The 24,604-nt window shown below is 37.0% G+C and overlaps 1 protein-coding gene across 1 annotated transcript in view; it reads right to left on the minus strand.

Moving 5' to 3' along the window:
* LOC124555301 (host cell factor 1-like) overlaps positions 1 to 24,604 on the minus strand; it is a 259,704-nt gene that overhangs the window by 192,294 nt on the left and 42,806 nt on the right. The window contains 2 exon segments of the mRNA XM_047129175.1: positions 4,984 to 5,129; positions 14,493 to 14,684. Of these exon segments, the coding sequence (XP_046985131.1) occupies positions 4,984 to 5,129; positions 14,493 to 14,684 (338 nt within the window).

Consider the following 24,604-nt stretch of genomic DNA (forward strand, 5'->3'; position numbering starts at 1 on the left):
GGAGTACTAAACATTAGAATAAATGTTGCCATTTTTCCAATTTGCCATCGACACTCCTCGTATAGTTCTGGACTTCCGTAATGACCATATTTTTCCATTCTTCACGTAACTCCGTTGGGGCCACCTCCATTAGATTGGAGCAGGTAACCACACCCATATGTTATGCAACTGAGACTTGACCGGGTAATCACCTAAGGCCTTACAGCCCAGGAGCTTAGGTATTTTGGTTGAATTAGCAGTTTTAACTAGAATTGTTCCATTACAAAGTTGTTTGACACTTTTTAGATACCCAGAAATACCTTCCAATGCCTTGTGAATATAGAAAGGGCAAAGGTTTCCCCTGTTCGCACGATTACAATGAAAGTGTTATGGCACACTAATGCCTTCCTTCTATATGATTCTGAGACGACCTCAGGAGGACTGACCAACTGAGCTTTCTTTAATGAGTGGATGTAGGTACTACTGGACAGTACATCCATCCTGTCAGGAGTTGTTTGACGAGACTGGTCCATAGGAATCCCACGAGGCACTAGAGAGAGCCCTGCATGCCTGACCAAGCCTTATACAACTCTGAGGCGGCAGGTGCCCCAGAGTTGTCCGCTAGAGACTATTTTACCTGAACAGCCGTTCACCTCCCAGGCGGTGAAGCCAAGACCCCTGTTATCCAAAACACACAACACTCCACCACTGTGTTGCTGAAGCATGTCCAGAGCTTACAGTGACAGAGGGCTGGTGGCACTTACTAGTCTCCAGCTGAGGAACTCCAGGGTCACCAAGCCCGTACTCAGCAAACAAATGCTGAGCCCCTGAGCGCTCCAAGCTTTTAATTTTTCACTGTGTCACATGTAAACTATCATTAAGTGCTGCAGATGAAACAAATGCACATGCATATGAAAGTGGGGCTACACTGATGGCCTTGACAGTTTTCTTCTAGTTGCTGATACTTAAGTACAGATACTCAACATGAATGACAGATGACCCCTTTCAAAGGTAGGCTTTTTTGCAATGTTGCCTTTCTGGACACGAAAACTGTTTATCTATGGCAAAATAAGTTTGCTTCTTATGTGCATGTAGTGTTGCCTTGTTATCTGTATTGAATCAGTGTAACAATTTTTTAAACTGATATCATCCTCACTTAAACATTCTTTGCCAGTGCCCTTAGTAATGGTATAACCTCTGTAAAGTTCTATACTTTTATCCTGTATTGCAGCAGTGCTTGGCATTTTAGTACTATAAACCAAGACCAAATTAGTGCAATTCACAGAGCAATGTACTGTTTGACAGTCATGAACTTAACGAATATTTCTGTTGGTTCTGGTAAAACTGCTTTAAGAACAATATTAGAGAAACTAGTTTGTAATAAACCCCAATTTAATTTAAAATTTGCTTTCAAGGAATAAGCAAGAAACAATTTGCAAACTTAAGACCATTTTTGACATAATTACACACATCACAGTTCGCTATATTTATTTTCAAATAGAGCACACTAAAAATACTAATAGAATAAATGGCAGTAATTCACAATCAATGTTCTTGGACTATAGGTAGACTAATTACTGCTGGATAATTCCATACTCTCCATTGCAGTAATTATACAGACATCTCTCCAATTTCTGAAGTTCCAGAAACAGCTGCACAATCAGGATTTAAAGAATTTACATTTGGAACTTTTACATGCAACTGAGTTTCGGCTAAAAAAACGCATCTTTGTAAAAAGTAGGCGACATGTTGAGAAAAATGATTCAAAATAATCAACATTTTTATTTGAGCAAAAAATTTCTAAATACAGAAAGATATGTCCGAGTGAGGATGGTGATAAACAATCAAAATGCACATACTGCAATAATTATGACCCAAATCTGTACGTGCCTTGTGATTAAGGTTACGTGACATCACATGAAAGATGTTGCCTTGAAATGAGAGCACATGAACACCACACGTTCTTCATATTTTATCCAATCCAATAATGATGAAACCTGTAACTATGAACAACCTCATTTTTTAACAAATAAATTTGCTGTTTGCAATTTTATTTAACATGTCTTGCATGTGACAGGTTTCAGGTGATGTTTTCTAATTTTCTAGTGTGTTTTTCAAAATATTACAATTGAAAATGAAATTATTGCTGTATGTGAACCACTGCATCATTCTTGGAACTTGAATGCAATGGCAGTAAGTGAAAATTATCTGGTATGACAAGTGTCATTCTACAGATACTCTGAACTAAAATTTATTTCATATTTCCCACTGCCTTTAGGCCAAGAATCATTAATAACAAATTTTCCTTGTGTTTACATTACAGTGAAGCTGCACCTCACACAGTAAGCATGTTATTCTTTTCTTCATAATGCAACAAAAATGCTCTCAAAAATGGGAATTACACTGCCTAGCAAAAAGTGAACCACCAGGAAGGAGAAGATGAAATGAAATTAAATTTAATGGTTTGAGGACATGTAACTGTAGCCATTACAAAATCGAGTTGAATTTTCAAACAACTTGACAGTGTGAGCCCACTTATTAGTGAGATGCTGCAAAAGCTTAGTTTCCATCTGTCTTCATTCATTTGAAGTACGATATTTACTGCAGGAAATTCAAGATACTGTACTGGTCTCTTTCCTAGATGATGTGGCTGCTTGTTTTGCACGTCAACAAAGTAACATGCATTATGCTTCATTTCTATCTATACTCAAAAAATAATAATGTAGCACTGCATTACACATTGATCAAGGTGGAATACACATCATCATCATCATCATCATCATCATCATCATCATCATCCACACAGCACCATTCAAAACCCTTACCAGGGTATTGTGATTTAGGTTTTCTACCGTTTCACTAATTCACTGCAAGTAAATATGAGGACCACTCCTTCAACAAAGCTACAACTCCCCTCCCTAATCTGTTTTAAGCAACAGAAAATAGATATTTTTTCTGGGTGCAGACTCAAACACCATTGCGCTTTATCAGTTCTATCTACTACTTGCTGTCCCTTCATCTGCTTGCTGCTGCTTTATGAATTCCCAACTATGACAATTTTTGTTCACTCAGCCATCCATTACCTTCATATCTCCAAAAATTTTAATTTTTCATTCTTTTCAGTAAGTCTGTTTACCTACACCAGTATTCTGTTGTTCTCTCTCTAAATTCCCACAGCATTACTCCACTTTCACTCCTTGAAGGTCTTAGAGCCAAAATTTTCATTTTTATGTCTTGATATGCACCACATTACATTCACCGTCTATTGAAATATTACCTCTTCTGATGTTTACAACTGATCTAATCCACTTAGTCTTCTTGTTCCACTTTACGTACCACCACCACCACCACCACCACCACCACCACCACCACCACCTACAAGGTAACTCCCCATCACACTCCGCTCAGATTTAGCAGTAAGATCGCTCAGTGGATAGCCTGTCAGAAACCAAACACAGATCAAGCATGAAAACAGGAAGTAGGTGCACTAAACTGTGGGAGGGGTATATAGCATCATGGTTAAGTGGTCATGGTGTTGGACTGCGAAGTGGACGAGCCTTGTTCAAAACACTCCCGTGCCATTTTTTTTCTTTCCCACAGCATATGAACTATCTGTCCAGTCACTGAAATTTTTGTTCTCTTTCTGTAGTCTTGGCAGTTGTCATACTATGTACTGGTAATAGAATGCGAGTCATTTGGTACGAATAAGTAACCGTTGCAAGTAAATGTGATAAATAGTGAGAGCAGGCGAGACACGATATTCATGTTTCCCAGAAATGAAAAACAAAAAATAAGAAGGTGTGAACTGTGTTGCAGCAAAGGAATTCAAAACTTAGAAAATGGAATGCAACATCAAAAATGTTAAAAACACACATTTTAACAGAGCACAAAGAAACTCTTGTGTGAAACTGTTGTGTTTATTTATTGCACCTTATGTGACAAACTATATGTTTTCATCATTTCCTTGAGAGCGATCACATTCATATTAATACAAAACACTTAAATCAGGCAAGAAGGCATACCTTACTCACCCACCAGGTATACAGATCTGGTGAATTAGTAAGAGATTCCTATCATATGACACACATACCATCACTAATGCTGTGTATGAAACACCAGATGTGTTTTCCCCGTAGAGGATTCAGTTATGTCACCTTGTCATCAACTGTTTGTGGTTCTCATTCAAAAGCCACATCCTTTAGGCTGCTAATACAGTAGTTGTGCAGAATCAGCTGTCATTATAAGTCCCTTACATCTCACTGTTGCAAACGGACATTACACGACGACACAAACACAAATTTGAAAATATATATATATATATATATATATATATATATATATATATATATATATATATATATATATATATATATATATATATATATATATATATATATATATATATATATATATATATATTTTTGCACGAGGGAAGTTCGAACACGGCTTGCCTGGTTGACAGTCCAACACCGTGACCACTTAACCACAACACCGTTGCTCTTTCACCCCAATCTAGATCACGCTTCTTGTTGTTGGACCATTCCCTGTTCCTATTTTACTTGTTTTTTTCACAGTTCAGATCATCATCTTCATGGTTTCATGCTCTATTTGTGTTCAGGTTTTGATGGGCTGCCCACTGGGCCCTCTTACCCCTGAATCTGAGGGGGTGCAATCTGAAGTTTTCCTTCTGAAAAATGAAACTGGAATATCACCAAGTTTTTTGACATTTCATTCTGACTTATCTGACTGGCATACAAATAAAGCTCATTACAGCACACAGCACGTAAATTAAATGCAAAAGGCATAAGCCAAAAAAGCACATTTAATTGCATTCCCATTATGAATAATGGCATTTTAAGCAGTACATCAGTGCGGGGAAGGTAAATTGAAACACACATCTACGGTATTGTAGGCAGATGCCTTCTTTAAGTTTTCGATTTACAAGCAGAAGGAAAGAGTGAGATATGCACATAACTTTCATTGTAGATTGTGTAGTGTACGTACCTGGTTGTTCCACGCCTTCCTATATCCATCCCTACCAGACCACACATACAACCTCGTGTGGATTCCTGCAGAACAGTGTCCTGCACGAGCACGAGGCATATATTCCTCACTTGTGTCTATTACAAGTTGCTCCCATGTGAGAGTTTCTAAAAAAAGGGAAATTTGTCAAACCTCAGTAAATAATATTTTACAGGGTTTAAATCCAGATCTATCAAACTAAATCTTTTCCTGTATCAGAAAATTAACATTTAGTATGGCAGCAAAATTTCTGGAGAAAAATGTGTAGCTGTTGACAAATCACAATGTTTAAGACTAGTGCTTCTAACTACTCATGTGTTTTAATCAACTGTGACACACAATATCACACTGGAAACTTAACATTGTTCATTATATCTACTTGTCTAAGAATTGGTAAATAAAATTTCCTGATAGCTGCAATACTAGTCATGCATCAAATATTCATGCACAGACAAAGGGACTGTAAACTGAATGGAATAAAAACAGGTTGCTGCCCCAGTCCATAAGGATTGTTTCAACAATGTAGTGCTTTTATTAGGAATAGCCTAACAAGTGGTGTGTTTATGCCCTTTTTCCCTCTGACCTTTTGAGCTGGCTTGCCTAGACAGTAATAAGAACACCTACAGTTTAAAGAGGACTCTGAACCATGGTGAAATTTGCCATTTTTCACATTAAAAATCATTACTGGAAGTGAAAGTGGTAAACGGAAAAAAATTTTAAGACCATCTGGAGATTCAACAACACACCTTTGGATTCATAATCTATACCTTACCCACTGAACCAAACAGCCACATTAGTATTCCTGTACTACCACAATTTCTGTCCTCTAGCCAAACAAATAAGCACTCCCCACATATCATCTTTACCATGTAACTCAATTCACTCATTAAACTTTACTCTTATTTATGTTGTGTTACTGCAAGGAGGGCAATGGATTTGAATGGAAGGTCAGAAATGGACAGCAGTATGAAAGTTGTTTTAGACAATAAATGATACAGGAAGTTTCTGTCCTTGACCTGAAGTTTAGTTTGAACACAGCAGTTGATTACTAAGCATGGTTCTATTGGAGGCGGTATATGCTTGCCTTCCTCTGAACTCTCAATTTATTTACCCCACCAGTTATAGTGGGACCTACTGTTTACCACCGACACCAGACCATGGCACAACCTGACATTTTTCACATTAAAATATCACTGCAGAAATGAAAGCAATAAATAACAGATGAAGTCCTAAGACCAACTGACAAACAAACCCCAGATCTTAGAATTCGTAATTGGTCACTTACCCACTGAACCACCAAACCACACTAGAATGACTGTAAGTAGCTACAGGATGACAGATTTTTCTACATTTAGAGCAACCTGCCATTCATAATGCCAAATAGGAATTCTAAGTTAATGCAGATGAGCAGGAAAAACAATCCTGAAATGTTCAAATACGATATTAGTGGTGTGCTGTGTGGCACAGTCACGTTCATTACATATCTAGGTATAATGCTGCAAAGCAATGAGAGACATCGAAACAATTCAAAGATTTGCTATAAGATTCGCTCAACAGATTATTACAGGAATGCTCCATGAAATCAAATGGGATGGGATGAAGACTTTCTGTTCACAAAATACTATTGAGAAAATTTAGAGAACTAGCATTTGCAAAACGAACCTACAGCCACCGACATACATTTCGCACAATGACTGAAGACAAGATAAGAAAAATTAGGGCTTGTTCAGAAGCCTATGTGGAATCACTTTTATCTTGCTCCGTCACTGAGTGGAACAGGAAAGGGAATGACTAGTAAGTAATAGTACAAGGTTCCACCTACCATGCCCAGTTATCGTGACTTGAGAAATATGTATTCAGAGTTAGAATTCCTGTGGCACAGTTTGTCAGTTGAGGTATGCAATACCTGCATGGACCTTCAGTCAGTGGAAGAACGAGTTTGTAATGGAGAATGATTAAATTTCGATCAGTTTTTAAACTGTCACTGCTCAAGTTATATATAATTAAAGACTATCAATATTGATTTTTTAGGAAAGTTATGGAAGAATATTCCGTTTAAAAAGTACAGATGTGCAACCATTCCAACTAAATCAGCATTAAATAACAATAACAGACCACAAATGAGCAAATCTTGCAAGGAAATCAGCAGCACTATGTGGGGAGGACTTTCGTGTACTGTGAGTGCAGTCATCACAAAGAAAATATGTGCATCACTATACACTGATACGAATGATAGGTATTGACTGTTCACGTGGCCAGGTGACAATGTTGCAGGATGTGGCTTACGCTACGCGAGTCCAGTTTCTACTACTCACATCACCAAAAAACAATAACATGCAAGTTGTACTTGTTATGTGTGAATTTATTTATAATAACTATTTGTAATACATAAATTCAAAAATTTAAGAGAGTCTTTAATTATCTAGTGTGCAGAAATATCAAAGTTATTTGTTGTACTTCATAGTAGAAATGCAAGATATTTTTGCAGTATTGTTGAACATTCACAGTCTTCTTTTTTTCTCTTTTTTTCAATGTTACATATTTGCTTTATTAACTTTTTCTACAACCAGTGAAAAGGATAATTTGTCAGTGAATAACAGTTATAACCTCAAGAACACACACAGTGATTGGCCAACGGCCTGCCGCTCACATAAATTCGAGTTTGTTGCAATTATGTTAATTGCAAAACCATCAGTCACATTGCTGTCAGAATCTGATTTCAGAACATTTTTCTTATGCACTGCCCAAGCTATCCCTGCTCCCTTCCAGATGTATATTTAATTCTTCCAAGCAGTGTTCCAGAATGCCTCCATTTTTAGCTGCCTCTATCTGATGACTTACAGTGCTGCTCAGTTTTCATCCAGCTCTGACATGATGCAGCTTCTACAAGGGGATTCTCAACTTCACAGATTGTGAATTATTTTTTGTTTGCATGAACATATTCTTTTATTTGCACCCATATCCCTTCAATGGCATTAAATGACAATTGTATATAAGAAGACTGAATGTGTTTGTGCCCTTGCCTTTTATAAATCTCATCAATGGTTTGTACTGCAAATAGTGGTTTCTTTTGTGCCACAATTTTGAGCAACACAGCCTTCTACAAAACTTCTCAGTTCCACATCTCCTCTTTTTAACCAAATAATATCCTCTTTTCCTGTTGCCAAAGTTGGTATGTTATCACGAATAACTGAATGATATAACATCACCGACAGCTTGTCAGATTTGTAATAAGTGATCGTCTTTAATCACTTCTGAAAAACTGCTGTTCGACTCTTCACGGTAATCATCAATAATGTCGAAAAAACAAAAACAAAAAATATGTTAACAACCTGTTTAGCATAAAAACTGTCCAAGGTATCTGCATGTACAACAACAACTCACCCTCCTTTCGAACAGGCACTGCCATTGTCCCCTCAGGTGTTCTATCATTCCAGCCTCTGCATAATAAATGGCTGGCATTATGCCAAGTTTCACCTAGTCACACTACACTTTAATGCTCACATGATCCAGCACTGCCATTCAACAACATCTATATTTTCTTTTCCATTAACATTACATCCATTAAAAACTGATTAGCAATGACTGAGCACTGTCCACAATTAAATTTGCTGCTGTTAAAAAAGATTATTTTTCTGAAGTGATATTAGCAATTTTGATAGTGTGGGACATTACCTACTCTTATAATAGTTACACATATGACAAATAGTCTTTCTGAAATTGCCCAAAGCTGCCACTTACTTCTCCCTCTGCTGCTGTTTTCGTGGTGCCCACAACCTTGTCTTGCAATCTCTCACCACCATCTATACTGCACTCTTCTTAACATTACAGCAGCATTCTTTCTTCCTTTCAAAAGTGTTTTAGTTCTCTTAACAACCTAACTCTCACAAAATATGGGCTCATCTCTTCCTTCCATTCTGTCTCAAGTAGTCCCTCAACGAACACACATATTTGCAGACCTGACTACATACCACACACTCCTTCCTCTGTTTCACTTAAAATGTTTCCACCACTCATCATACTGGACAGGGTTTGAAATGAAACTGAAGTGAAGTGAATAAACACCAAAAACACCAAAAATTAACTAAACTTCGAACTATACATCTAGCTAAGCAAAGCGAAGTGACAGTATCTGTTACATATAACACACGCACTGGTAAATTTCAGACAGGCGCACATTAGCTATGCAGCATGGCAACGTGGCTCTTGCTACACGCTCAAGTGCAGTACATCATGGGCTGCCTTCCTGCAGTGCTTGGCTCCAAAACGACACTACTGAGCTGACAGTACCACAGACTTGCCTCCCAGAATATACTCAAAACTAAACACAAACTCTCAAGTTGCAAAATAGTTGTTTACTGTCAGTAGAAAAGCTTGTGTAAAACACTGATTCACACGATATTTCATTCAATTCTGTTTCAGTAACTCAACAACAATCAAATACAATAGACAGCTTCATACTGGATGCCACAAGGAAATGGGCATATTGGACATAAATGTCACAAAAGTACAGAAAAGCAAGCAGGACATTACACAACAACAAGAGTCAATAAATAAATAACAATAAAAAATAAAATAGGGGCATAATAAGACAACTATTTGAACTTAAGCATTCTTGAAGGTGAATGCTAAAGATTTGTGTGGCACATTGAAACACTTCCGTGGGAATCACGAGATTTCTTCTCAAATTCTAATTTTAGACTAGTAGTTGTTGCAGAGGCTACGACATGGTCACGAATAGAACAGTGATCCATAAAGTGTAGACTGAATCTCTTATTTCCATCTAAGATCACAAAATTGTTAGGTCCTCAGACTATCTGTTTCCATACGGCCGGTATTACACTGTCCAATATCTTTGTCTTTGTCCAATACCTTTGTCCAATATTTGATCAAATCTAGGGCCTCGCTGTAGACTTGATCAAAGAAGTCGCTTGTCTTCTGTTCACTGCAATGTGATATGTTACCACATGGAGCGCTAGCATCGCTGCATTCTGTAATCTGTAGTGTTTTATAAACATTGCCGATAAATACAAGTGGTGTGTGCCGACAACTACAAAATTAATAGAGATGTATGAAGCTAATGAGGCACTTTACAACATGAGGCACGCTAAATACAAAAATAGATTACGAAGATAGGAGACCTGACCTGACCTGACCTAACCTAACCTAACCCAACCCTCTCCTGTAGCAATGAATCCGAGTGTTACAGTGAGCCTCTCTTCTGCAGATGTAGCAGTTCTTAAGTGAATATTGTTCTTTGTGATATGAGGATACACTTCATTGAGCACATACAGAAATGTATGCTCATCCATTCTTAAGTAACGGATGTACGACTCGACGTCCGCCACTATAAGCTCACGTAACAAGTTTTGTTGAATGCTTTTATCGTGTCGTCGTAAAACCCACGGCTTCACCCAGGTATGGGTCCTTTTTTCCTCCTGCTTCTCTTCCGCATGTGCACACAGTGCAATTGTGGTACACGCAACTGCTGTGGTTGATAAAAAGTTGTTGTTGTCAGCCATCTTGAACTTTGATGAAAAATATGATGACAGTGTAATACCCCTTCTAGCACTATGTCAAAGATCTTTGTCAAATATATTTGACGGAATATTTGATCACATCTTTGATCAAATCTTTGACAAAGAAATGTGATAGTGTAATACCGGCCTAAGCAATGACCATCTTCATATCTGTTTCAAAATACATCCTGTATAATGAACCCATAGTGGCATTGTCAAAAACAAACAAACAAACAAACATCAGCGTAGCATCATTGCACACATTTAAAATGTCTGCTAAGACATCTTGTTAACAGCGCCACTGCTCAAACTGCTGTACAGTATCCACACAATGTTTGTATTGTAAGCTCATTAGATGTTGCTAATGAGCTACAGGTACAAACACTTTGTGGACACTGTACGGCATTTTGTTATGAACTGTACCACTGTTAACAAGCTGGCTTCCTTGCCACTGTTGCCTAGTATGTACCATATTTTATGTGTGTGTGACAATGTTAAGCTGATTTTGTGTATCTTTTGACAATGCCACTATGGTTCCATTATATTCAGATGTATTTTTAAAAAACATATCTGAAGACTGTCATTGTTTACTGAAACCAGTAGTCTAAGGACTTAATTTTGTTAACACAGACTGAAATAAAAGAAATTTATAATTGCTGGCCGAGTCACGCAAACTTTTCTTTTGAGATAGACCCAGGAGGGAGGGTGGAGGAAGAGAAAAAGAAGGAAAAAAGAATGTACACCGACAAATCTGGTTATTTAGGGAGCCAAAGAATTTTGCTAAATCGAGAAAGCATGCGGTAAAGAAAGGGCTAGCTGTCAAACTATTGCCACTGACACTGGCATTATGGACTGTGCCTCAATCTTACTGCAACTAAGAACAATGAAGATTATAGAAGTTTGCAGCTGTTTTTCTCCAAATGTTTCTAGCATACCCACACAATATTCAGATGTTATTGTCATTTAATTTCCTCTCATTCTCAAGGAAGTAAGGCCCCATTACACCTTGTGAGACAAGACACCAAACTAAACTTTCCAGTGTAGTTTGTTCATACAAAAGACAGGGATTTTAAGATGCCTAATATGTGAAATTCTGCTGTTTACATATTCACCGACACGGATACGAGGTTCATCCAACATTAAAATATTAACAAATCTGGGGTCATCATTAAGGTTTTCCATTATCTTTCCACAAAATAGTTTTCATATCATATGGTCTGTTTTGATTCCTATAGAACTTAAATTTTTTAAGTTTGAAACTTATCACAGTGAAGTATACGATGGACAGTTGTTCAGTTAACATCTAACGCTGCCTTGTTTTTCTGTAGTGATTTCAGTGGGCTACTTCCGACTGATGCCCAATGTACTTCAATACTTTTTGGGGTTCATCAAGTGCATTGACCTCCTAATCTTCACTGAACCGCAAGATGAAATGCGATGCCACTGCCGTCAACAGTGATGATGTAATAAGTCTTGTAAAAGGCTTTCACATGTCAACCTCAGCATACAGGCATCACTGGATGCTGATATGAATGGGCATGTGGATGCACACCACTCTCCCAGTGATGGTCAATTTTTGTGACCAGAGCCACTATGTCTCTGAGCCTGACTGTGTGCAGCTTCAGTGATCTGATGGGAACTGCAGTTATCACTGCAACAAGGTCGTTGGCTCATGGCTGCCACTATTATATCCAAAATTTCTAATTTCATTGTGTCATCCTGTATATGCTACACCATTTTGCAGACATCATCATGTCAGTAGTTTATTTTTTTCTCTGAGTAAAATGAGAAGCTGTGGTAGATAAATTATATTTTATAGCCAAGACGCTTGCACTTTGACTGTCAGATATTTTGCTATAAATATGGGTTTCCTAGATAGATTTGATAATTTTAGGCTAATTGCAAAAGGTGCATTAACCCACTAGGAACCACACAGGCAATACCTGTCTATATTTGTGAATATTAAAAGTGATTAGTGTCAAGCTATCACCGAGAAGCAATAGTCTTAGTTAATATCATAACAATGTTAATCTTGCTGTGTAGAATCAGTAAATATCACAAACACAACGATTTCCTGGGACAACATGCGGAAAATCTCATTTAATTGGTTATCATAATCTTAAAGAGCACCATTACCCAGAAAAAATTTACTGGCTTAAAAACTCATGTGAATCACCATGTTTTACCATATTACAATCAACTGAAATTAGAACTTAGTTGTAGGGTGTGATGTAATCAAGCCTATCGCACATTATAAAAACTCTGGTACTGGTAGTATTGACAATTTCATTTGTAAATAAACTCATACAAAACTGTCCTATTTTGTGTATTACTGTTTACATTCAATGTGAACGAAAGCATAACCATAAAATTTATAATATTATTTACAACATTTCCAATAAATGTGTGTTTATCTTAATATAAAGAACATACATTAATGTAACATTGTCATTGCAATGTAAATAATAAGATTCTTTGCTTACAAACATAACTGCTGCTCTGTTTTGCTGGGCGGTAGTTTTAAGAGAGGGTTGTGTGAAGTCTTTTGTAAATGATAGAAATGCTTTGCATTTAATTGGAGTTTGTTACTCATGGGATCATATGGAAGTTATTTTTATCACCCATTTGTTTGATGTGTTTAAGAATACGGAAGCTAAAAATGTGAACATTTATTATTTCATAGTTTGTGATTCATCAAACTTTTACAATTCTGCACAAAAACTATTTAATGTCAACATGTTCACTTTCGAAATTTTGCAGAGATATAGGAAGATGGTTCAAATGGCTCTGAGCACTATGGGACTTAACATCTGAGGTCATAAGTTCCCTAGACCTAGAACTACTTAAACCTAACTAACTTAAGGACATTACACACATCCATGCCCAAGGCAGGATTTGAACCTGTGACCATAGCAGTAGCACGGTTGTGGACTGAAGCTCCTAGAATCACTCAGCCACCGCGGCCAGCTATAGGATGATTTCTCAATGGTGATATGAATTTTTAATTCAAAGTGGCTTGGTACAAGAAGAGGCAGAATTCTATTAATAAAAAGGTCTGGTAGATTACTCAGTTCTCATACTTGTTGCCAATTTAGATGGGGAAAGTATATAGAAAGAGCCAATGGAGTGGTTATTACCTAGCAACAAATGCTTAAGGGAGTTGTGAATTTTGTAAAATTTTTGCATCTGGGACTATAGAAAGGACCTGAAGAGATTAGAACACCGGTAGTGCATGAAAAGACTTAGGTTTTGAGTGTAGTATGTTCACCAATGAGACGACCTTGTGAATGTACACACATAAAAGCTAACTTTTCTCTCTACATTTTACTCGCTAGTTTTCCATTTTCTTTGTTTATCTGAGACTATAGAGGAATTACATGGCAATTTGGAAGAGAGATGCTTCATATAGAACAGAGAAATTAGTTTCTTTGGTGATCAGGCTAATCACTTACATGAAAGCAGTTTGCACTGGGAATCACTGAAAGCATTCTTACTTAACACCAGTGAAGGTGATAATTCAATCTAGGTCCTACAGAAATTTTCAAAGCAACCTTTGTGATACTACACTGAGATGACAACCTTAAGGTGGGTTTGAACACCACAATGTTTTACTAGACATGGTACAATTAGAGGTGGTGTTGCATTGCTGTCTTCCAACTTTCAAAGTGGCTTATCCACCAGTTATACAGGGAGCCAAAGTTTAACATGTATACTGAATCATAGTCAAACTTGATATTTTTCACATTAACAAACACTGCCAGAGGTGAAAGAAATGTAAAAGGGAGTAAGGGAATAAAAATCCTGGTACTGACTGGAGATTGAAACCAAGGCCTTTAAGTCCATAGTCCGGCACTTCAGTATAGAGTCACCATATGATACTATGATCACACAAAGTAACATTTCTTTTAACCGGAATGACAATTTGTACACAATAATAGTAATAGTAATAATAACAAGTCCATAATAAATTACCTAGGTTTAAGGATGCTAATGAATTTGTGCACTTCCATTCTTTCTCCAACGTTGCTGCTTTCACATCATCAACAACTAGTGGCACCCAACCTCCAAATATAAACATCCTTTCACCTATTAAAGTCGCTGTATGCAAAGATCGTGGTAAGGGCGGGACTCCTCTCAATACAGGTCTCGTCCATGAGAAAGTATCTGGAAACAGGAAGTAGTACTTTGCATTATTTATCACAAACTAGTTTTTTTTTCTTCTCCCAAAAAGGCATTTTGTACACATTCTGAAAGTTACAAACACTGCAAGAGATACTATACAAATAACCAACAGTTTTAAATTTCTATTCGAAGCCAATGGTGTTCTAATATGCTGGAAGAACATACAGATTAATAACTTTTTCAGTAACTTCTAGACAAAAATGAAGGGTCACAGAACAGTAGAAGTACAACAGCTTTTACCACACTGAACAGTGTGATACAGCTCTGTCAATTAGGAATGCTGTATGTGTTTTAGATGCTTTGAAGCACCTTTTTTATCATTTATGGTGGTATTACTATAACTTGATACCAGTCCACATGAAAGGTGAGTCTTTCAATGCTAAGCATCTCGTCAGTATACATTTGGCCGAGACATGGATTTTCCCCCTCCCACATTGCTGAAGGTGTGTTTGTACCAGTGCAACTTCTTGTGCACACTAGGTGCATGTAGCCATTGTACAATGAGGAAAAGGGTGCAGGAGTAGTATTCCCACCCACAACAGGGAGACACGTGCAACGATCTTGCACCTGTCTGCAGTTCTCTGTTTGGCACTTTGTTTCACTATATCTCACAGTTAGGAGATTCAGGGTCTCACACACATTTAAATTTGTCTTTGCAGTAGGACTTTGGCCATTTGGTCTAATGAGAAACATGTGGAATTTGAAGAAAATTATCATGCATTTCCGTTTTTCTGGTTGGTTCATTCCACGAATTATAAAACAGGGTGAAAAAATGACTGACTACAGTTTCTCAAAAATAAGAACACACAAACAACAAAGGCAAATGTTAACTAAATTAACAAAGCCTTTGTTTGTACTTCTGATGAATATACAGTGAAGAGTGATTCTGGGGCTCTTGATGTGCCAAAGCCATTCTGGTTTCTTTATGGTTGGTTGGTTGGTTTTGGGGAAGGAGACAAGACAGCGTGGTCATCGGTCTCATCGGATTAGGGAAGGATGGGGAAGGAAGTCGGCCGTGCCCTTTCAGAGGAACCATCCCGGCATTTGCCTGGAGTGATTTAGGGAAATCACGGAAAACCTAAATCAGGATGGCCGGATGCGGGATTGAACCGTCGTCCTCCCGAATGCGAGTCCAGTGTCTAACCACTGCGCCACCTCGCTCGGTCGGTTTCTTTATGACCCATTTCTATTTATATATTGTTTGTGTCCATGAGAGCAAATAAAAGAACAATAAAATCATGCATGTAACTGAAGTAGCCATTGCACACACACGCACATTCTGAAATTAACAGATTCTCGTATTCTGGGCCCAATTACAACTCATATATGCAGCAAAAGAGACACCAAAAATTACACACAGTGTGAATATAAAATAAACTTATGTGTTACATACTCTGTGAAAAGAGAAACTAAGTCTATGTGGTAGACACCTTTAACTGGAACTTCAGACTGGGGCAATTGTATCTGGTAACAGATTTCGAGAAGTCTGAGCTAACCTTGTCACCACTAGTATATAGGGTGTCTGTATTTTGTATTTTCCTTCGGTATCAATTGTTTGACATAGTAGAGGGAGCAGAGCAAGATAATGGGAACATATATATGGGATAGCAACAGTTCTAAGTTTTCCTAGAGTAAAGACATGATGGAAACTACCACTAGAAATTTTCAAAGCTGTCTAAAAAATGCATGCTCAGAGTAACAGATGACTTAGACACTGCAAATGACTATGCCTTTAGCCTGCTGTGCTCAGCACTGAAAGGCTCATCAATAGTGGTCACAACTTCATTTAGAGAGCCTATTTCTGTAAATATTTCAAACTTTATGTGCACATGTCTCCAGTCTAGTGCAAATGCACATCCATGAAGTACTTTTTTAATTTATAGATAGACTCTGAAATCCAACGTCTAATGTCCGGTATTTCTTCGTTAGCCACTAACCAGTCCTTTACATTGCAGATCTATACACAGCAGTAACTGCTCCCCTCTGTGCTTCTCAATTTTAAACTTCCAATGTATCCATCTTAGACAGCAAATCAGTTTCATCTAGGCAACAACGAAATGCCCAGATTTTTCACATTCTTTCTAATGCTCTACTTTACAAATTCTTAAAGTGAAGCAAATGTATGCATTTGTAACGTACATTGAAGGACTTTAGAAGAATGTTGATCTGATGTTGCTTACATTCTTCTTAATATAATTTTTTCATATTTCATATCATATTACTCATGACTACATGTTCTGCAAGATAGATAAAATATACTCGCTTGCATTTCCTTTTAACTTAAGAATCTAGCAAGTGCTCTGGTCCTCACAGTAAGCTTTTTAAGTAGAAACCTGAAAATTCACATTTTGCAATAAATGTGAATATAGGTGCAAATTCCGCCTCAAAATGCAGAATAATGAAATTACATAGTAAATGCTATTTCAGAGCAATTTTTTTTCAGAAGACATTTTATCAGAGATAGTTCAAAATAGCTTTATTTTCAGCATATAGGTATTGAAAATTTAATGAATTTTCAGTTACTGGTACAGCGAAACCTCGTTAGTACATTCCTCCTCATCATGCTTTCCCCACATAGCATATCCATTTTTGGAAGACCCAGTCCCAATTTCATCAAATGAATGATAAAACAGCTTATTTGTATGTTCCCCATCCTCATTTAGCATTTTCAAATTTGGCGGTATCTGTACCGTATGGATGCTGCAAACTCTGTTACGAAGAGTTACGAGAGTGGTGGGTGCAGACTGCTTGCAGCTGCGGGGTCTGGAAATGCACAAGGTGACACTTATTCAATGCCAGCAACTCTGCAAGACATCCAGATCAGGAAGTATGTTTGCATAGGTCGGTAGTAGTTCCCATGACTCAACTTTTGTAGCAACCAAACAATAAACCAAATAGTGCATAACTCAGTCACTGGTGTTCTTTGTTCGTGTTTAGCATTTGGCTCACCCTCAGTCAGCGAATTTTTTTCTTTTTGTGCATTAACTGGTGTACCAGTACATAATGGATAAGAGAGACAGCAAGTCAGTTAACAAATGAAGAAAAGTAGAACATTATTCCATGAAGTGGACAGAAATTCACACATTAAGCACGCTGATGATGAGTGTAAACTGAACATTTCTCGATCAAAACCAAGTACAACAGTGAGCAAACTGAAAAGAACTTGAGCACCACAGTTGGTAGTTGGAAATAAGACGAGTGCGCGAAGGTCAGTTTCCAGAACTGGAAAGCCGTCTACCAAAGTGGATAAAACAAACTCTTCCTTCGAATATTCCGACTGATGGTACTGTAGCTCATGCTAAAGAAATGTATTTGGCACAAAAGTTGAGACTTACAGATTTTGAAGCTTCCAATGGTAGGATCGAAAGTTTCACACGCACAAATAATTTAATGTATACTGTGTTTGAGGTTAGGCTGGGTGCATAAATACCATAACTACCAACTATAAAATGACTTGGATATCTGATGGTCCCTTTTCTTAAAGGGTTCCTTGAGAAAAGAAATTTTTAACATATCTGACAAATCGAACCAACAAACAGTTTTACTGAAAAATTATCTGCCGAAAAGGTTCACATTATACCTATTCTAAACTTATGCTAGTTATTTATTGTCTACATTTTTGTAAAACAAAGAGAAATAAATAAACAAAAAAATATGGCTTAAATTAATTTGTGGACCGTTTTCTTAACCCTGCCACTTATGGTATCACTATTTTGCAAACCTGTTCAAACACAACAAGAGCTGGTACGATGATAGCATTTAATTCTATTTCCTCTTGTTTTTCCACCAAGTTAAAAATTTTTAAGCAGAGAAGTCTGTCTTAGTGGCTAGTTCATAGTTTCTTGTGTATCCCTTGCACTAGCACTGCTAGAGTCAAATGTCTTGAGAATGTTCGAGCAATGTCTATACTGTATCGAGCACTTTGTACCGATACTGGATTGAACATAATGGGAAATCTCATGATCTGTTCGAGCATAAGTATCGGCTGACTACCCCTGACCTTCCAAATTCTCCAAAATTCTCCAAAATAAATCTGTATGCTACCTCACTAGCCAAAGCTTCACCTGTAAATGTAACAACACCTATATACTCTATTACACAGCACAAAAATGTTGACCTCAGCAGCAACAGTTTAATCTGCTGACATAAGATGACCCCGTATTTTTCGATTGGAAAAACCCCTTATTTTATTACCAGATAAATAAAATAGTGACACTTCAGTCATGGAAAAATTCTCTTCCATTATAGGAAAGTACAGCCCCAATGACATTTTTTTCATGCAGATGAAATGGGCTTTTTTCCACCTTCTGCCTGACAAAACCCTTGAGATAAGAGGAGAAAAATGCTACAGCAGAAAATTTACTAAAGAGAGACTGTTTTCTTATGTTGTAATGAAAAGATAACATAAGTTGAGGCCTCTAATGAATGGAAAGTTTAAGCGTTCACAATGCTTTCAAAATGTGCAGACATTTCCATATAAATATACATCTAATGCGAAAATGTTGGTAATAACTACGATATTCGAACAATTCTTGCGTTCCTAGGATGCAAAGTTAAGTGTTAGAAATAGAAAAATCCTCCTGTTTATTGACTAGTGTGCAGTGCATGCTGAAGATACGTAATATCTGTGCAATATAAATTTAGTGTCTTCTCTCCTCCCCATTGTACAAGCCATCTTTAGCCACCTCATCATGACAACATTAAACACCTGAAACAAAAATTCGGGAGGACTCTTGTACATAATGGACTGGCTTGTCTTGACAAAACGCTGAGAAAGGTTAAAATTCTGTGATGCTACGCTTTTTGTACGAAGTGCCTGGGATTCCGTGCAAGAAGGCACAATCTAACACTGCTTCAAGAAAGCTGGCTTTCACTGGATACTTACAGAAGACACCACAGCAGAAAATGAAGGAATCACACCTCTAAAAATGGCAACTAATTATGGAGCAAGAAGAAAACACTGACTACCTTAGTTTGGATGACTATTTTGAACGTGACATAAGGTCTTGTCATCTGAGAGTCCACGAAAACTGATTAAGTCTTACAACGAAACAAGGAGAAAATGAAGACAATGATTAACCGTAACCTTTGCTGGTTATTACAACGTCAAAAGCTATTGCAGCAATGAAAAAAAAAGGAGACAATGTTTTGAGTTCTGAAGTCTATGAAGAAGTGATGAAAGTACAAACTAAGACCGACAATACAATATTAAAATTAGGATAAAGAAACAGCCAAGTGTTAACATGTTTTTCAAACCTTTGTGAAGACAGGACCATGTACTGTATCTTATAGTGCAGTTAGGCTGACAAGATGTACAATACACCCACAGTTTGTCGAAATGACAATCCCTATTCAATTACCAGTAGTGATTCACTATTTGAGAGAGACTTGATGAACAATTTTTGTTTTGCGAAGTGTAATAAAAATTGCAATTTTAGTATATTTTTACTTTTTCTACATCACATACCAGGTATGTATTTCGGGCACTAGAGGTTATTCTCACGTGTCACTTTACTTTCTTTCATTCCAATTGGGTGGTAATAAAAGTTACACATCTGATACAATGGATTTAGCAAATGTTGCCAAATTTAACACATTTTTGTTTCTTGTAAACTAACATAATTTTGAGAGTTCCTGGGTGCGATATTTAACATTTCCTCGACAACGTGCATTCTGAATTAGAATTTACTGAAATTATAAGTTAGGCAGTGTGGAACTATGAGAAAGCATATTACCATAAATATGGTACCCTCAATTCTGCATTTTCAATGACAAAAAAATCTATTCATTACCAAATTAAGTATTTCAACAAGTACGGTTTCCTGTTTGTGATGTTCAAAATCAGTGGCCCTTTCAGAAACATGCTAGCAAGATTCCACTGTACTGCTTATGATCTGGTAATGCCTAATTTGGAAAGGTAACATGTGTAATAACATGTTTGCAAAATAAGAATTGCTTGAACACAACTACGTATCAGTGCATCCAATGCTCCTGGTGCAACAATAACTGTGGATGTCTGATTTGTCTCTACACATGTCACGTAATGCAAAGCAGGACTCAGCCATGGGACACAGTATCTTACAACAAACAAAACGCTTGAATTAGTCTGCCAACTAAAGTTCAAAAGGTGGTATAATCACTACATTTACATGACAACTTCCGGGAGACAAACCACATTCTGGCAACAGTTTTTCCCTGTTGTGGTTACATGCTAATGGTGAAGCCGTTTTGCTAGACTGGTGAAACACTGCATCTCGGTATCAGTTGTTCCAGTTTCTTATTTAGTCAGCACAACAGCCGATTCTCGCCAATTAAATATTACAGCTAGACAACTTCATACTCAGTCTAATATTTCTAGTTGCTCTCCACTGCTCAGAAAGTAACTTCATCCACATTAGCTGAAAATTTTTAACAACAAGACGTGACCCAAGATCCCAAGCATGTTTAAAAAAATGATTGTCCATTTACATGGGAACGAAAAAAAAAAATCTAGTGAAGTTTAAACCCGGCATCTAGGCTCGCATTTCCAGAATAAATATTAGAGTGTTTACATGGCCAACCTAAAGTAGTAGTCAATCTTTTTATACTAACTAGAAGCTGAATTGGCAAACTTATTGTTAAATCCAGTTTTACGAGCCCCATGTAGACAAAGTGAATATGGTTACTTGAATATGGCAGTTTTAGGTGGTGGGTGTTTCGAGCTGTTGCTGCATCAAATACTGGTAGAGGTTGGGCCTGAACTACCTCATTTATGACACTGCCAACCTATGCAAGCAACCTCGTTGTAGCCATTACCGAATGCTCTGTGTTGTGTGTGGCTCACTGTTTTTCCTTTTCTTATTTTGAAATGAGTGAAAAAGAGTGATCCTGGTCCATCATGGAGTTCCATTATGAACCTCAGAGCACCAGAAGGGTTTGGTTACCCTTTGACCAGCTCCTCTTGTGGTCAAGATTCTAGTTCGTTGATGATCACGCCCGACTGCCAGTTTATAGAGCCTACGCTCTACACTATAGTGACTGGAAGAAAAAACCTGTCAACTTATTTTGACCAAATTTAAAGAGCTAATGTGTGAACAGAGTTATTTTCAGTTCAACTTCCTTGGGAAGTACCTTGTCAGTTCTATCTGTAGCATTGTCATGTACGTGTTGGATGGCTACGAAAGATCACAAAAGGTCAAAAATTAATATTCTGCCTATTTTGGGACTCTTGAACTGGATGGGAAAAGAAAAATAACGTCTAGAAACACGTTAAATCAGAAAAGCACTGTTCGCCAGCAGGAAAATTGTGCCAATTCTAAACATAAAAAAATCATTTGTTAGAAGCATACATAGACAAAAATACAAATCAAGAAAAGAAAATTTTGGAAAAAAATTGTTAAAGTTTTTAAAAAGCAAACATTTCTGTCAAAAAGCTTTTTTTAAATCAATTTTAATGAACTGCTTTGTCTTCAGGGAGATAAGGTGACAACCTTTTAAATTTGCGTATCTGGTCATCTACAATGCTTCCTCCAATTGAGGATGCAATGGAACTCATACACCCAACCGGTGACACATCGAAAGTTTATTCAAACCTTAGCTAGGTTTCAACAAACATAAATCTGTCTTCCTCAGAAGAAGTAATAGCATCTAAAAGTTGAATATATTACAACTCATATGTGCAGCAAAAGAGACACCAAAAATTACACACACAGTGTGAATATAAAATAAACTTATATGTTACATACTCTGTGAAAAGAGAAACTAAGTCATAAGGCATAGTCAACAGTACAAATGGTCCATGTAAAATGTAAGGCTACGTGCACCATACACACAGACAACTAGCAGGACAGGAGCGACAAGGCAGCAGGAAACTTACACTCAGGTGGCACTCACATAAGAAGCAATGTCAACCACCAACATGTTAATAAAATAACATTACAGAAACATAACAAAAATTATAAAAAGCATATAAACTTATGGAAATGTTAAAACAATGACACACATTAAAGTAGGATGATGACAGATTGCGTCTGAGAAAAATCTCTCTCAACAGCGTGACAAACCCTATACCGTTACTATGTTAATTGAAGAAAAGACCAAAGGCCACAGACAATGTTTCCAATTTTATGCTATAATTTATTGTTAAGAATAAAGTCCTTATAACTGAAGTTGTGCTTAAAAATTTAAAATTTTTCGAACAATTCCAATCTAAGACCGCTCTCTTCCTCACGACCGCATCTTCTAATTTAATAGGGGAGTGTGTACATTCTATGAGACTCTCAGTGTAAGTAGAATCATGAATGTTACTGCCCTTTTTACACAATGAATGTTCTTTGAATCTGATGTTGACTGCTCTTAGTGTGTTCCCTACATAGAAACAGGGACAATCATTACACCTCATTTTACAGATGCCAGAATGAGATAATGGCTTATTATGCTTTCAGTGTGAATTAAATTTTTTCCAAGACTGCTGCTAGTTTAAAATAAAACTTTATAGCCATATTTCTTAGTAAGAAGGCAATGTACCTTATATTAAATGTAAGTATGGTATGGAATGGAAAAGAAACTCCCTTCGTCTTTACCTTTTTTCCCCAGCTTGTAATCTCTCAGAGTGGATTCTTAGCCGTTTTCTTACCCAATATTCGGTCTACTGACGACTTCATAGCCATTATTTCTGGCTATATTTTTAATCAAATTTCTCTTTTCCTGAAAAATCTCTGGGTATAGTAGTGTAACCAAAGCACAATAAATATTAAATGTAGAAGGGCCAATTTGTGTGCTTATGGATGAGCCGAATCAATTCTGATAATGTTACCTTAAAAAACTTTGCTTGTGAAAGATTATAAAATCAGTTTTATCTTTTTGTATACCCAAAGTAAGCTCAAGGAAATTCAATTTACTATTTTCATTCTGCAATTCCTTGGTGAATACTACTTTACCATATAACTGACTGAAAGTAGTACGAAACAGCTGACCTAATTCCTTAGAAGTGCCTATGAACAAACTTCAAGAGAATTTGTGAAAATGTCAGTTAAAATGCTGGCAAGGGACTATCAACGGCCAAGCCGAAACACTGCATACACAATTTTTTGTTGAACATGAAGTAACTGTGTTTAAGTGCAATTCGAAGCAACAATGTAAGTTCAGCAATTTCAGGCTCTGTTAACTTTTTGTGAAAATGCACGTTATTTTCAACCACCTCGAAAGTAGTGTGAACTGGAACATTGGAATATAAGCTAGTGCTATCAAAGGAAGCTACCTTGGCCTGCAGAGAACATACTATAGTTTTCGAAGGTACTTGTGAGGAATCAGGCAAACTGTTTCATACTTTCAATTAACTGCATGATAAAATAGTTTTCACTAAACAACTGCAGAATGAGAATAGCGAGGTGAATTTTCTTAATCTTTTTTGAGTATAAAAAGGATGAAACTGAATTCTGAATCTTTCATAAGCCAGTAACAGCTATGAACAGTCATTAGTAGACTGATTATTGGATAATAGAACTGCTAAAAATGTCCCACTCAAAGATTACAAACTGGAAAAAGAAGTTAAAGACAAAAGGAATTTCCTTTGCCGTACCAATTCTAGAAAAGCTAAGAACTAGCAACTGTCTTGGGAAAAATTTCATTCACATCTTAAAGCATAATAAGGAACCATTATCTCATCCGGGCCTCTATAAAATAATGTGTAATCTCATGGCTCTACTTATGCCATGTACACAATACAATTTACACATTCCCCGATTAAACTGGAAGATGCGGTAGGGAAGGGAAGAGTTGTAGATAGGACTTGTCCAAGGAATTTGAAATTTTTAAGCACAATTTCAGTTCTAAGGACTTTATTCTTAATGATAAATTACAGCTTAAAATCAGAAACTTTTTCAGTGGCTTTTGGCCTGTTCTTCAATCAACATAACGGCAGT

The sequence above is a fragment of the Schistocerca americana genome, chromosome X (genome assembly GCF_021461395.2).
Source record: "Schistocerca americana isolate TAMUIC-IGC-003095 chromosome X, iqSchAmer2.1, whole genome shotgun sequence".
Lineage (NCBI taxonomy): Eukaryota > Metazoa > Arthropoda > Insecta > Orthoptera > Acrididae > Schistocerca > Schistocerca americana.